The sequence below is a fragment of the Lactuca sativa genome, chromosome 8 (assembly GCF_002870075.4).
Source record: "Lactuca sativa cultivar Salinas chromosome 8, Lsat_Salinas_v11, whole genome shotgun sequence".
Taxonomy (NCBI): Eukaryota; Viridiplantae; Streptophyta; class Magnoliopsida; order Asterales; family Asteraceae; genus Lactuca; species Lactuca sativa.
The window spans coordinates 140,102,360-140,118,668 of record NC_056630.2 but is presented as its reverse complement, the minus strand read 5'-3'; the positions used below and the strand labels follow the sequence as shown (position 1 = coordinate 140,118,668).

Sequence of the window (16,309 nt, the reverse complement as noted above, 5' to 3'; positions counted from 1 at the left end):
AGATCGGCTTTGTGAATGAGGCCTACTAACGGTAAGACTAGCATTTTAGTTATATATATATATATATATATATATATATATATATATATATATATATATATATATATATATATATATATATGTGTGTGTGTGTGTGTGTGTGTGTGTGTGTATATATATATATATATTAATCTTGTAATATTATATTAGTATAGGGTTGTATTTTAAACTTGTAAAATTCTAGGGTTTGAAATTTAAATTGTCTAAATTAGAACTTTTAATCACAAAACATAAATTTCAAAACTTCAGGACAAGTTTTAAACATTTAAAACATGGAGGATCAAATAACAAATAATCTTTAATTAACAATTAATTCCATAATTATCCATATTTGATTTATTTAAGATTTCTTGCATAATAATTTACCAATTTGATCAAAATAATTAATTAATTATCACATAAGGAAATTAAATATTTTATTAATTGATAAATATCTTTAATTAGATCAAGATTATAGTCATATATATCAAAAAATCGGATTAGGGTTGATCTAATATGATAAAGGCAAGTTTCCATAAGATAAATATCAAAAAAATCCCGAATATGGCCCTTCCTGACGCTCGGACTCGCCGACTGCCCAACTGGACTCGCCGAGTCAGGCCAACTCGCCGAGTCCACTATGGGACTCGTCGAGTCCATGACTCAGAAACACAAATTTCGAATTTTGCAGGTAAGATTCAAACAAACAAGCAACAATTTAATAGAAACCATTCTAGGCTCTGATACCACTGATGGGTTTTGGCCATATGAACATTCCTATGTGCACATGCAAACCCTAATGCTTGGATCTAGGTTTCTCTAATTAAACATGCTTTGAATCCAAGACTTCTAATGACTAATTAGGTATAAGAACTATACAAAATCAGATCTAGAAGTTTACCTTTGAATCTCTTGTTTGATCTTGTTGTCTTGGAGCTCTAGAGTCACAATTGTCACTCCTCTAATGGCTTACAAACACCAACTAGAAAGGAGGATGATTTGAGAGAGAGGAGAGGGATTAGAAATCGGCCAGGGTTTCTTTGCTTTAGCAGAGGTGCCGATTTCCCTTGCCCTAGGGGTCTATTTATACTTGTAAGGCTCCTAGGGTTTCACCCTTAAACCCTAGTTGGATAATCTTTCCTTAAAGCAATCCAAATCCTTTCCAAAGATAAGCCTTGGACGAATTTGAGGCTATCCGAAGCCCTAGAATTCGTCCAACCTCTATCCAAGAAGGATTTACATCCCAAAGTGTAACTATCAAACAATTGACAGTTTATACCCTCTTATTTAATTAATCTCTTTAAGTCTCCAAATTAATACTAATTAATTCATGACTTATATTAATCAAATAACAATATTATTATTCATTATATTATTCTCATAATATATCAATAATATTTATTCTCTCATAATAAATCATCCTTTGAAGTTGCTATGGTGAAGGCAACCCAAAAAGACCATGCATAATCGGGTCAAATACTTGCCTAATATAGTTGCAGCCTTAGACACTATTCCAACAGTTTCATCGGATTTTTGTTCTGTAGTTTGAGTTCTCTATTTCAATTTTATAATTTGATCGGAGCTGATTTAATTTTCAATTAGATTGTCTTTACGCTCTGAAGTGAGAGAGATTGCTAAACTAATTAGGTTTTCATAAGATCTTTATTTCAATTGCATCATCTGATCGGAGTTGAATTAATTTTCTTTCAGATCGTTTGTACACTGAGGTGAGATATATACAAAATTAATCAGGTTTTCATATTTATGACTTTTTTTGTGTTTTTCATTTTAATTTTTTTGTTGTACAATTTCTATTTTATTTTATCATGATTTTCATCGATATTAAGATTGTTTTTGTTGTTTTGTACAGATCAATTGGTTTATTATGTCGAGTGTTATTGATGATGATTTGTATTTTTCGATGTGTGAAAGTGAATAAGAAGATGTTAAGAACTCATTTTTTGAAGGTATCACTTATTGAATTGTTATGTTGTTTTAATTTTATTGATTTTCATGTATTTACATACGAATCTGTTAATCTGAGTAAATTGTTGTCTTTTCATATATGAACAAACATGTGATAATTGTAATTTTGAATTTATTATTATTTTTGTTTTATTCATATATGAATAAGTTATGTTTTATTTTATATTTTTTGAATCATATGAATTTTATGTATTCATATATAAATGTTTTATTAATCCATTAATAAACAATGTTTTTTGTTTTATTCGTATGAATTTCATGTATTTATAAATTACTGTTTTATTCATATAAGATTGTTTTATTCATGCATTAGTAGATTGATTTAGATTTATAATTTTTTATCAGGTGAATCTTTGAGTTTAGTAGATGATGCACAACATTGTAGTAATGTAATTGGAGAACTCAATTTATTCCATTTAAAGGTTTAATCTTCAAATCAATAAAGTTGACCATCAAAATGTATTATGAGGATGTTGAAATTGATGGTTTTGATGTGAGACTGAGCATACAATCAAGGTTTGATAAGAAGATTATAAACAAGAAACATGTTATATGTAATCGTGGTGGCAAACAGAAAAAGAAATCTTGTGACACATTGGGTACATGTAACACCGTAAAAATTAAAACAATTTTTCACTTTTGAAAACTACATTTTTAATTAAACAATTCGTTCACAAAACATCATAACATCAAGTTTTCAAATCACAATGTCTCCCAAGATCAAAATAAATCCAATTCCCATATGTGTGTACGAATCAAGCCGGCGCCTTCACGCGGTCATCACTGGTACCTGAAACACATAACACTGAACACTGTAACCATAAGCTTAGTGAGTTTCCCCAAAATACCACAATAATCACATAATAGCCACTCGAGGCTGTAACTCTTTTGACACTCTGGTCAATGTGTCTCAGTGGGGCCCTCCAGCCCCAACTCTCTGTGGGCCCTCTGGCCCTAACTCTAGGGACCCGAAAGTCCCAACTCTATAACTCTGAATCATGCATATCACATATCACAATAAATCATAACACATAAATACATTCAATCACACTGGCATATAACTCTATAATACTCTGTCTCTTAACTCTGTTACCACACTAGGTAAAGTATAGTGAGAAGACTCACCTCACGTATCTTGATAACTCGCAAATCCCAGAAATCACTCGCGCTCGATCCCCCGAGCTATAATCCTCCTATAACACAATATATCTCTAATTAACACTTTCACAACTAAGGTTGACTACCCCTATCAAGTCAACTCTGGTCAACTCTGGTCAACATTCAACTTTGACCGGACTCGACGAGTGCACTAGAGCGACTCGGCGAGTCTATACGTGTTCACTGACTCCCTAGATTCCTCTCTTGACACGTCGAGTACTTCCCTAACTCGACGAGTTCCACCTGGCATGAATCATGGTGCCACCACGACTCAACTCGCCAAGTCTCAAGAACAACTCGGCGAGTTCCAGATTGACTCAGTCCACACGTCACCCTCTCTGACTCTCCCTGACTCACTGAGTCAACCACTTAACTCGGCAAGACCACTCGTTGAGTGGTTATGGACAGTCTTCATGCTACTCATCGAGTCTGTTCTTCGGATTCGGCGAGTCTATGCCATGCATAAACTCAAACTCACTCTTGAGGTTAGATCCGTTCCAACAACTCATAGATCCAGTCCTTCCAAGCACATACATCCGTAAAGTTACAATCTTGGTGCTCATGCAAAGGTCCAAAGGCCTTATTTGATGATATGGTCCCTAGAATGCTATTCTAAGCTCATGGCCTCCATTAACACTCATAAAACTTGAGGGAAAAGAGTCTCTGGACCTCTTTGGGTCCAGATCTAAAGCACCAACACAAGAAGAGGCCAATTACTCCATGGATCACTCCACAAAGAAACCCTAACTCTAAGATTTACACCAAGGACTGAGAAAGGAACGAATGGTTACCTCAAATGAAGTCTCTGAGCTCAGGAATCAATGGATTAGCACCCTCTTTGGTCTCCTCTTGCCCTGATCCTCTTCTATATGCAAAAGCACCCACAAATAGTCAAAGATCTTCCTCTTCTCTCTTACAAAACGCTCAAAGACTCTTTAGGGTTCTCTCTAAGGTTAGTGGCCACAAATGATTGCCATAAGCCCTTTTAAATAGGTCTCATACCCTGGAAATTAGGGTTTCATTAAACAGCGTGGACTCGCCGAGTCCACCTTTTGGACTCGCCGAGTCCGAACGCGAACCCGCCGCAAACCGCGATCATACTCAGCGAGTTTGAGCTCCAACTCGCCGAGTCTCCTCACGAATCACCAAAAATTTTAAGAATAAATAATATATGGGAATCTGGGTTGTTACAATTCTCCCCCACTAGAAGTAGACTTCGCCCTTGAAGTCTCGCTCTGCAAATAAATCCGGATGCTGCTCACGCATCTGACGCTCCAGCTCCTAAGTCATCTCGGACCCCTTCCGATGTTGCCACTGAACCAAAATCAAGGGTACCTCCTTGTTCCTCAGAACCTTGATTTTGCGATCTCTGATTGCCACTGGTCTCTCAGCATAATTTAGGCTCGCATCCACCTAAATATCCTCTAATGGAACCACTGCCGACTCATCAGCTATACACTTCCGCAGTTGGGACACATGGAAAGTGTCGTGAATCTGCCCCAACTCCGCTGGCAAATCCAAATGATAGGCTACCTAGCGTACCCTCGCAATCACTCGAAATGGACCAATATATCGGGGCCCCAACTTGCACCTCTTCCTGAATCGAACCACTCCTTTCCAAGGAGAGACCTTCAGGAGTACAAGGTCGTCGAACTGAAACTCAAGCTCGGACCGGCGTCTGTTTGCATAACTCTTCTAACGACTCTGAGCGGTCAACAACCTCTGTCTGACCTGTTGGATCTGCTCTGTCGTCTGAAGCACAATCTCTGTACTGCCCATCACACGCTGTCCGACCTCTCCCTAGCAAATGGGGGTCCGGCATCTCCTCCCATACAACAGCTCAAAGGGCGGCGTACCAATGCTCAAATGATGGCTGTTGTTGTAGGAAAACTCTTCCAAGGGCAAGTACGTATCCCAACTTCCCCCGAAATCCAACACACATGCCCGGAGCATGTCCTCGAGCGTCTGAATCGTCCGCTCACTCTGCCCGTCCGTCTGGGGGTGATGTGCGGTACTAAAATGCAGCGTAGTACCCAACTCCTCATGAAACTTCTTCTAGAATCTGGAAGTGAAACGTACATCCTGGTCTGAGACAATCGAGATCGGCACCCCATGCCGAGATACCACTTCCCTCGCATACATCTCTGCTAGCTTCTCTGCGGAGGAGCTCTCACTAATGGAAAGGAAGTGAGCGCTCTTCGTCAACCTGTCCACAATCACCCAAATTGCATCAACTCCCCTGGAAGTCCTTGGCAATTTGGTGATAAAATCCATGGTGATTTGTTCCCACTTCCATTCGGGAACCTCCAACGGCTGCAACTTACCATGCGGCCTCTGGTGCTCGGCCTTAACCCTACGGAAGGTCAAGCACCTCTCAACAAACCACGCAACATCCCTCTTCATACAGGGCCACCAATACTCTTTCCTCAGGTCCAAATACATCTTAGTGGCCCCAGGATGGATCGAAAATTTTGACTGATGAGCGTCTTCCATCAAAATGGCATGCGTTCCTCCCACAAACGGCACCCAGATACGCCCCTGGAATGTCATAAGCCCCCGACCATCGGTAACGAACTCTGAAATCAATCCAACAACTCACTCTTTCTTCTGCATCTCAGGTTGCACAGCCTCAGCCTGTGCCCCACGAATGGCGTCCAACACTGGAGCTATCGCGGTCAATCTCAAACATACATCCCGCAGCGGGGTGCTCTCCGCCCTGCGGCTCAGTGCATCGGCTACAACATTAGCCTTGCCTGGGTAGTACAGGATCTCACAATCATAATCCTTGAGCACATTCAACCACCTTCTCTGTCGCATATTTAGGTTGGGCTGATCCATCAAATACTTTAAATTCTTATGGTCCGTGTATATCGTACACCGAACCCCATACAGGTAGTGACGCCAAATCTTGAGGGCGAACACCACTGCCCCCAACTCTAGATCATGGGTGGGATATCTCGTCTCATGAGGCTTCAGCTGCCTCGATGCATATGCTATCACATGCCCTCTCTGTATCAACACCGCCCCCAACCCCAAAATCGATGCATCACAGTATACCACAAAGTCCTCCATCCCTTCCGGGAGGGCTAACACCGGGGCTTCGCATAACCTTTGGTGAAGCGTCTCAAAGGAGGCTTGCTGCTTGGGGCCCCATGAAAAAGCGACACCCTTCCGGGTCAACCTGGTGAGTGGCACCGCGATCTTGGAGAAGTCCCTGATAAATCTCCGATAATAGCCTGCCAACCCCAAGAAACTCCTGATCTCGGACGGTGACCTCAGCACCTCCCAACTCATCACTGCCTCCACTTTGGCCGGGTCGACCAAAATCCCCTTCTGGTTAACGAGGTGCCCTAGGAACTGGACCTGTCGCAACCAGAAATCACACTTGGAAAATTTGGCGTAAAGCCTCTCCGATCTCAGAACTCCGAGGATCTCCCTCAAATGCTCCTCATGCTGCTCTCTGGATCTCGAATACACCAAAATATCGTCGATGAACACAATCACCGACCGATCCAACATCGGCTTGCACACTCTGTTCATGAGATCCATGAACACTGTCGGGGCATTGGTGAGTCCGAAAGGCATCACCACAAACTCGTAATGCCCATAACGCGTCCCGAACGCTGTCTTCTGGACGTCCTCATGTCGCACCCTCAACTGATGATGTTCAGACCTCAAATCGATCTTGGAGAACCAAGATATTCCCTGTAACTGATCGAACAAATCGTCGATCGTCGGCAACAAGTAACGGTTCTTGACCGTCAGCTTGTTCAACTCCCGGTAATCAATGCACATCCGGTGTGAACCATCCTTCTTCTTGACAAACAGGATAGGCGATCCCCACGGCGAGCTGCTCGGCCGAATAAAACCCTTCCCCAGCAGCTCCTGAAGCTGCGAGGATAACTCTTGCATCTCTTGAGGTGCAAGGCGATAAGGCACCTTAGCGATAGGCGCGGCCCCCGGAACCAAATCGATACTGAACTCCACTTGCCTCATAGGAGGCACACCCGACAACTCCTCTGGAAATACATTCGGAAACTCACGCACTATCGGAACCTCCCCAACTGACCTCGGTCTCTCGGAATCCACCCGCGTATCCATCACATATGCCACAAAACCCTTACAGCCCCGCTGTAGACACTGCCTCACCCTAGCGGCCGAACAAAACGCTGATCCAGAACAGGTATCCTCGCCGTACACCGTAAGAACTCCCCCACTAGGGTCTCCTATGGTCACCAGTTGTCGCTCGCAGTCGATAACTGCACCGAATCTGCTCAACCAGTCGATGCCCACAATGACAGAGGCATCACCCATCGAAATAGGAACCAAATCAATCGGGAACTCAACACTGAAAATCTCGAACACGCACCCCCGGAGAACCTCCATGGCATATATCACCCTCTCGTCAGCTATGGAAACTCTCAGAGGCTGACTCAATGCCTCACGACTAACACTGATATGCTGACTAAAAGCCAAAGATACAAAAGACCGACTCGCACCCGAGTCAAATAACACCAAGGAAGGTACATAATTCACAAGAAAAGTACCTACGCATAACATAATATAAGCATAATATCTCGACATCAAAATAAATACACGAAAGAATACATACCAGCCACGACATCACGCGCTGCGCAGACCTCCTCCGCGGTCAACTTAAAGGCTCTCCCTCGTGCCCTTGGCGCTTCGGCCTTCACTGGCTTACTCTCGGTAGCTCTGATGGCGGCAGGGGTAGATCCCTGAGGTGCTCTGTATGCTGATCCCCGCAACTGCGGACACTCTGCCTTCTGGTGTCTGGTTTGGTTGCAGTGAGAACATACTGCAAACCCCTTGGGGAAGTAATTGGCCATATGCTCCTCCTTGCCACATTTGTAGCAAGACCCTGCTCTGCACACTCCGTCGTGGCTCTCGCCGCACTTGCCACAAGTGCGGCCCCTCTGGTTCCCTGATCTCGAATTGGCGGGCTTGGCCCTCTTGGCTACCGGCTGGGACTGCGCCGGTCGCCGATCCCTCCCCTGAGACTCAGCCTCCTCCCTAGCTTGAGTCTCCAGCTCTATCTCCCTCTTCCGGGCATTTTCCTGAAGCTCGGCAAATGTCCGGTACGTCGAGTTCACCACAAACTCACGTATGTCCCTCCTTAGAATGCTCAAATATTGACTCATACGTGCCTGCTCGGAGGAAACGTGCTCTGGGCAGAACATCACCCGCTCATGAAACATCCTCGTGATCATAGTAACAGACTCAGTACGCTGCTTGAGGGTCAGAAACTCCTGGGCCAAATGCTCCCTCTCCACCTAGGGAACGTACTCATCTCGGAACATAGCAGTGAACCTCTCCCAGGTCACTGCTGCAAGCTCAGCAGGCGTATAGTGCGCCGTCACAAATTTCCACCAGTCCTTTGACCCCAAGCGAAGTTGGTTCAGCGCGAATCGGACTCTCAAATGATCAGGAGATGTGCAAGTGAAGAAACACCCCTCTATGTCTGAAATCCATCTCATCGCCGCAATCGGGTCCTGGGTCCCGTCAAACTCCGGTGGTTTCGTGTTGCTGAACTCTCGGAACAGCAACGCATCACCACCCTGCGGCCTCGTTGCAGCTATGGCTGCAGTGGCTGCAGCAACAGCAGCCTCAGAAAGAGTAGAGTACTTCTCATCAAATGTCTCTATCAACGTGGTCTTGATAGACCCGAACATCTCTGGTATCTCTGCTCTGATGGCTGCAGCCACCTCCTCCTGAATGATCCTACGGATCTCCTCATCCCTCGTGTCACTGGTCCCTGATGTCTGGCGAGTCCCAAACATGATCTCTCTCTATGAAATACAACATAAGAATAATATCATGGACTCGCTCGAGTATACTCACACTCGAGTACTCCATCCTACTTGTTCCCTAGTACTCCAAAGATTCTTACTTGGACTGTGCACTGACCCGGTGTCTTCAGTAGTACGGACCCAATACTACCGTCCACACCGCATCAGCATCCACCCCAAGTCCTCCTCTCAGAGTCCCAAGTCCCAAGCACTCTACTCTCTCTAATCATATGATACTCGCAACAGATCTCTCAATATCTCCTCGCTGCTACCTAACCACTCTGAAATATTCGTAGCAGTAAGACTCCTAGACTCAGGCATCACATATCAGGCCACTCCAGTCCTAATAAGAATACCTAGTCTACTCTAGCATGCATATCATAGCTCATCAGATAACATATTACATCATATATTATAACACTTATAATGATGGTATTTTGGGAAATCACCGTTCGGGCGCTGGTTGTTCGTACACACGACTCTGCTCTGTTTATCTCATAAGTTCTTCTTTTGAAAACTTGTTTTATTATCAAAATTTTTCTCAAATCCTCGGTTTGAGTTAAGATATGCCCGAAGATGCACCCGAATCCCTCAAACCTAGGCTCTGATACCAACTTGTAACATCGTAAAAATTAAAACAATTTTTCACTTTTGAAAACTACATTTTTAATTAAACAATTCGTTCACAAAACATCATAACATCAAGTTTTCAAATCACAATGTCTCCCAAGATCAAAATACATCCAATTCCCATATGTGTGTACTGTAACACTGTGAATTTCAAAATAATTTTTCGCATAATATAAAAACATTTTCATTTAATTTTCATAAAAACATCAATGTTTTAAGACTCCAATCCATATCATACAAAAATCCCAAGATCATATATCAAAAAAATCCCATGCGTGTGTACAGATCAAGCCGGCGCCTTCCCACGGTCATCACTAGTACCTGAAACAAACAACACTAACACTGTAAGCACAAAGCTTAGTGAGTTCCCCAAAATACCACACATAACGCATATTAGCCACTCGAGGCTATAACTCTGTGGGTCCGTAGACCCTACACTGTGAACCCACTAGTTCTAACTCTGGGAACCTTCTGGTTCCAACTCTATAAACATGCACAGCATAAATCACATAGAAATAATGCAGCACAACACATAACATCCTATAGCATACAAATACTCTGTCACATAACTCTGAAAGTATAGTGAGAAGAATCACCTCGCGTATCTCGATAACTCGCAAATCCCGGAAATCACTCGCGCTCGATCCCCCGAGCTATAATCCTCCTATAACACAATATATCTCTAATTAACACTTTCTCAACCAAGGTTGACTACCCCTATCAAGTCAACACTGGTCAACTCTGGTCAACGGTCAACGGTCAATTCTGACCGGACTCGGCGAGTGCACTGGAGCGACTCAGCGAGTCTATACGTGTTCACCGACTCCCTAGGATCCTCTTTTGACACGTTGAGTACTTCCCTGACTCGACGAGTTCCACCTGGCATGAATCGCGGGGCCACCACGACTCAACTCGTCGAGTCTCAAGAACAACTCGGCGAGTTCCAGCTCGAATCAGTCCACCTGTCAACCCTCTCTAACTCTCCCTGACTCACTAAGTCAACCCTTAACTTGGCAAGACCACTCGCTGAGTGGTTAAGGACAATCTTCATGCTACTCGCTGAGTCTGTTCTTTGGACTCGGCGAGTCCATGCCATGCATCAACTCAATCTCGCTTCTGAGGTCAGATCCGCTCCAAAAACTCATAGATCTAGCCCTCCCAAGCACATTCATCACGTAAAGTTACCATCTTGGCTACCATGCAACGCCTACAAGGCTTCTTTTGATGAAATGACATCTAAAATGGTAACCTAAGTCCCCAACTCAAAAGGAAAGGAATAAAGCAGGCCATTTGGGACTCTTTGGACCCACTAAGGTCCAAATCTATGTACCATTTACCCTAGGGACCTCTCACACTCCAAATACAAGGCAAACAAGGCATGAAGAAACCCTAGATTTGGCCATATCAACAAAAACACGAGAATAAGCTCTGAATGATACCTCAAGTAGCTTCTTCTTTCGAAATGGAAGTAGATCCAAGCTCCCTAACTCTCCTAGCTTGACCTTCCTCTTCCTTTCTTGCAAACACACTCAAAATGGTGAATAATGGCCTCTTATCTCACTCACAAGAACTCTCAGCTGCTCTGGTGCTCTCAAGGTCGAAGGTAGCCGCAATGAAGGGCCATAAGGTCCTTTAAATAGAGCCCAGGACCGGGAAATTAGGGTTTCATTAAACTGCACGGACTCGTCGAGTCCTTTCCTTGCACTCGCCGAGTCCAGGCGCGAACCCGCGTCCAAAACCGCGATCCTAATCGGCGAGTTTGAGCTCCAACTCGCCGAGTCCCCTCACAAAATACCAAAGATATATGAATAAATAATACCTGGAAATCCGGGCTGTTACATGTGCGAATCAAGCCGGCGCCTTCCCGCGGTCATCACTGGTACCTGAAACACATAACACTGAACACTGTAAGCAAAAGCTTAGTGAGTTTCCCCAAAATACCACAATAATCACATAATAGCCACTCGAGGCTGTCACTCTGTTGACCCTCTGGTCAATGTGTCTCAGTGGGGCCCTCCAGCCCCAACTCTCTATGGGCCCTCTGGCCCTAACTCTAGCGACCCGAAAGTCCCAACTCTGTAACTCTAAATCATGCATATCACATATCACAATAAATCATAACACATAAATACATGCAATCACACTGGCATATAACTCTATAATACTCTGTCTCTTAACTCTATTACCACACTAGGTAAAGTATAGTGAGAAGACTCACCTCGCGTATCTCGATAACTCGCAAATCCCGGAAATCACTCGCGCTCGATCCCACGAGCTATAATCCTCCTATAACACAATATATCTCTAATTAACACTTTCACAACTAAGGTTGACTACCCCTATCAAGTCAACACTGGTCAACGATCAACTTTGACCGGACTCGGCGAGTGCACTAGAACGACTCGGCGAGTCTATACATGTTCACTGACTCCCATGATTCCTCTCTTGACACGTCGAGTACTTCCCTAACTCGACGAGTTCCACCTGGTATGAATCGTGGGGCCACCACGACTCAACTCGCCGAGTCTCAAGAACAACTCGGCAAGTTCCAGCTTGACTCAGTCCACACGTCACCCTCTCTGACTCTCCCTTACTCACTGAGTCAACCCCTTAACTCGGCAAGACCACTCGCTGAGTGGTTATGGACAGTCTTCATGCTACTCGCCGAGTCTGTTCTTCGGACTCGACGAGTCTATGCCATGCATAAACTCAACCTCACTACTGAGGTCAGATCCGTTCCAACAACTCATAGCTCCAGTCCTTCCAAGCACATACATCACGTAAAGTTACAATCTTGGAGCTCATGCAAAGGTCCAAAGGCCTTATTTGATGATATGGTCCCTAGAATGCTATTATAAGCTCATGGCCTCCATTAACACTCATAAATCTTGAGGGAAAAGAGTCTCTGGACCTCTTTGGGTCCAGATCTAAAGCACCAACACAAGAAGAGGCCAATTACTCCATGGATCATTCCACAAAGAAACCCTAACTTTAAGATTTACACCAAGGAATGAGAAAGGAACGAATGGTTACCTTAAATGAAGTCTCTAAGCTCAAGAATCACTGTATTAGCACCCTCTTTGGTCTCCTCTTGCCTTGATCCTCTTCTATATGCAAAAACACCCACAAATAGTCAAGGATCTTCCTCTTCTCTCTCACAAAACGCTCAAAGACTCTTTAGGGTTCTCTCTGGGGTTGGTGGCCGCAAATGACGGCTATAAGCCCCTTTAAATAGGTCTCATACCCTGGAAATTAGGGTTTCATTAAACAGCGTGGACTCGCCGAGTCCACCTTTTGGACTCGTCGAGTTCGGACGTGAACCCGCCCCAAACCGCGATCATACTCGGCGAGTTTGAGCTCCAACTCGCCGAGTCTCCTCACAAATCACCAAAAATTATAAGAATAAATAATACCTAGGAATCCGGGCTGTTACAGTACAAGTGGTGTTAGGATCAAACATAATTCAAATACAAGAGTTATTGGTTATCAAGCAAATATTATATTTGAATATGTGTATGGAACTCCAGATTATAAAGTTTTTTAGTTTGATAAACTTCACAACCATCCACTTGAGAAGAGAAGTGATTTAAAAAAAAGCAAGGTGAATGTCATATTCAGAAAAAGATTATAGTGAGTGCTTCCACAACAAAAATAGGTCCAACTATGGCTCATAAGTTGAGGCAAGTCTGAGAGGTGGGTATGAGTTTGTAAAGCCCAAAGTAGTTGAGTATAAAAATTTAAGGAGAGATATCAACAGAGTTATAGGTTATAAAGATGCCTAAATGAGAGTAAATGCAATAAATGACCGTCAATCCCACTGTCCAAATTACTCATTTGAGTTTAATTGTAAAGATGATCTATTGGACTCTATGTTTTGGGCTGATGAAACGGAGAAGGCATATTATGCTGAATTTGGTGTTGTTATCTCGTTTGATGCGACTTTCCGAACAAACAAGTAAGTTATTTTATCTATTTTTTATAGCTTATTCATATATAAATATTTTAACTTTATGTGTAATGTGCATTTTATAATATTGAAATTATTTTAATAATATACTCTAACTGTATTCATACATCATTATTGTTATATTCAATTATGAATGCATTAAAAAATGACTTTAATGAACACTTTTTTTTCTGTGTTATAGGTGTCGAATGGTTTTTGCTCCATTTACTGCTATTGACCATCATAAAAAATTAGTTACTGTTGGAGCGGGGTTTCTAAGCAATGGAATCATTGAGTCCTACTCTTGGTTGCTTAAAGTGTTTCTTAAAACTCATGGGAAAGAACCAACATTTGTTTTAACCGATCAAGATGGTGCAATAAAACATGCTAATGAGAATGTGTTTCCTAATTCAATGCACCGATTATGTAGATGACATATAACGAAAAAGTTGAAAAAAAGGTATTATTTTAATATATTTCAAATATGTTACATAGTATTTAGTTATTCATAGATGATTATAGTAATTTTTTAAATATTAGTATATTCATTTATGAATATTTATTATTATTTTACTTATTAATATTTATTCATTTATGAATAAATATAGAAGTTGATTTTATTTTTGATTTAATACAGATACCAGATGATTTATTTACGAACGCAGACTTTAGAAAAAGATTCCCACAGCTTGTTTGGGACATTAATATGCAACCTGATGTCTTTGAGATGAAGTGGGGTTTGCTTATGAAGGAATTCAACCGTGAACGCACAAGATGGTTTAAAGACATGTTTACAAAACATGATTCATGGATACCTCAATATTTTAACGATATTCCAATGTGTGGGTTGATGAAGACTACGTCGATGTTAGAGAGTATGAGTTCATTCTTTAATACCTACTCAGAAAGTGGTAATTTACTTTTGAATTTCATGATGACTTACGACAATGCCATTCAAAATTAAAGGAATACTCAACGAGAGCTTGAGAAGGCATCAAATAAAGCATCATATAAAATGGAAACAACACGAGAAATAGAATTAGAATTATCAAAAATTTATAAAAGTACATTATTCATATATGAATATTCTGATCATTTTTAAATTAGAACATGTTCATATATGAATTTAGTATCTTATATGAATACTTACAATGTTATTATTCATATATGAATATTTATTTATGATTATTCATATATGAATATGAATTACTATATAAGATTGGAATGTAATATTCATATTTGAATACTTATATATGATTGTTCACATATGAATATTCATTTATGAATTTAAATGTGTAAATTTTGTTTAAATTATTTTTTCATTTTGTTATTATGTTTTTGTATCAGGTTGAAATAAAAGCTGAAGAGAAAGAAATAAATTGTAGTTGTGAACGTTTCAAGTGTATGGGTGTTTTATGCAAATATGCTTTTACAATAATTATGAGATGTGGTGTTAAAGAAATTCCTAAAAGGTACATTCTGAAAAGATTGAGAAAGGATGTGATATCAAGAAATTATTGTTTTAATTCTCATCAATCCGATTCAGGGGATCATGAGAATGTGAAGCTAGTCAATGATTCATATTATAGTTTTGAATCATCTTTGGATATTGTAAGAAATGAAAAAAAGAAATTGTCTTTGTTTGCTGAGAAACAACAAATGTTGTTGAAGAAATTTGAGAGTGATTATACATCTGGTGGATTGTAAACAAGACAGATGGTGAAGTCGTACGCAAACTTATGGTCGTTTTTATTCCTATTCCAAAAGAGATTAAAATTCATGTTCTTCAAGTTCAAAGCAATAAAGGTTCCGGAATTAAGAAAAGAATTCCAAGTGTAGGTGAAGCGACATATAAATTTTTTTTAAAAAGAACATAAAATGTGCTCAGGATGTGGAAAACGAGTTCCTCACAATTTAAGTACATGTCCAGTAAGAATTGCAGTTGCACAATCAACAAAAGATAGTTAGGGTTTTTGTTTTGTTTTATTTTTATGTTTTCTGGTTCTATTCATTTATGAATATATGCAGATAATAACCATAAACAATAATATTCATGTATAAATAATACACATTTATATGGATATGGTAAATTGATATGTGAAATGCATGTTATTTTAAAATGAATATATCATATTTGTTTTTTAATTTACTAATAAATAGGTTATGTGTATTTAATGTGTATATATATTTGCTCAAGTTTCAAATTGATAAAACTAATGCTTCTTTCAGTAGACTATTAAACACACTAGGCAGTGTACCTAATCGTGTAATAGTATACCTATGGTAAGAACAAGTGTCGAACTCAAGGAACGGTGTTTTGGCTAACTTTATTCCACTATTTACTCCTTACTAATAAAATTAGAAAATGTTTTGTTTTCCTTTTGAAAGTCTAGATACTTAAATTACCAAACTAACTAGTTATCAATTAATTAAGCTAAAACTAAACTAAGGCAAGATAACAACGATGAATTAACCAATGTGAGTAAGAGGCTTTAGTTTAGCTTGAGATTTACTTGTTATTATGGTAGATTTATGAAAGTGCAATGGATTTTAGTTTCTTCAGTTACCGATTCCTAAGATGACCAAATTATTATTCACTAATTTAATCCTTTAGCAAACTAGCTTATTTATTCAGTGATCAAGCAGACGAACTTACAAGTTTATTAGTATTTGGTTCAAATTTATTAGACTTATAACAGATTGATCAATTAAGCTTATTGAAGCAATTCAATATATGATTTGTCGTCTTATATTAGCTCTT

The 16,309-nt window shown here is 40.8% G+C and overlaps 1 protein-coding gene across 1 annotated transcript; it reads left to right on the top strand.

Annotated features, from left to right (window-relative positions):
• Nucleotides 1–13,384: 13,384 nt before the first annotated feature.
• On the top strand, nt 13,385–15,255 carry LOC111897848 (protein FAR1-RELATED SEQUENCE 6-like). Its single transcript, XM_023893787.1, has 5 exons — nt 13,385–13,557; nt 13,751–13,946; nt 14,186–14,459; nt 14,767–14,774; nt 14,896–15,255. The coding sequence occupies exons 1-5, from the start codon at nt 13,385–13,387 to the stop codon at nt 15,253–15,255; spliced, it is 1,011 nt and encodes a 336-aa protein (XP_023749555.1).
• The last annotated feature ends 1,054 nt before the right edge of the window (nt 15,256–16,309 follow it).

Excerpts from the sequence above, each read along its gene's own strand:
- LOC111897848 (XM_023893787.1), top strand. The coding sequence starts at position 13,385 with ATGAGAGTAAATGCAATAAATGACCGTCAATCCCACTGTCCAAATTAC. Across the intron at positions 13,558-13,750 it reads GCGACTTTCCGAACAAACAA|GTGTCGAATGGTTTTTGCTC; the intron begins GTAAGTTATTTT and ends TCTGTGTTATAG. Across the intron at positions 13,947-14,185 it reads TAAAACATGCTAATGAGAAT|ATACCAGATGATTTATTTAC; the intron begins GTGTTTCCTAAT and ends GATTTAATACAG.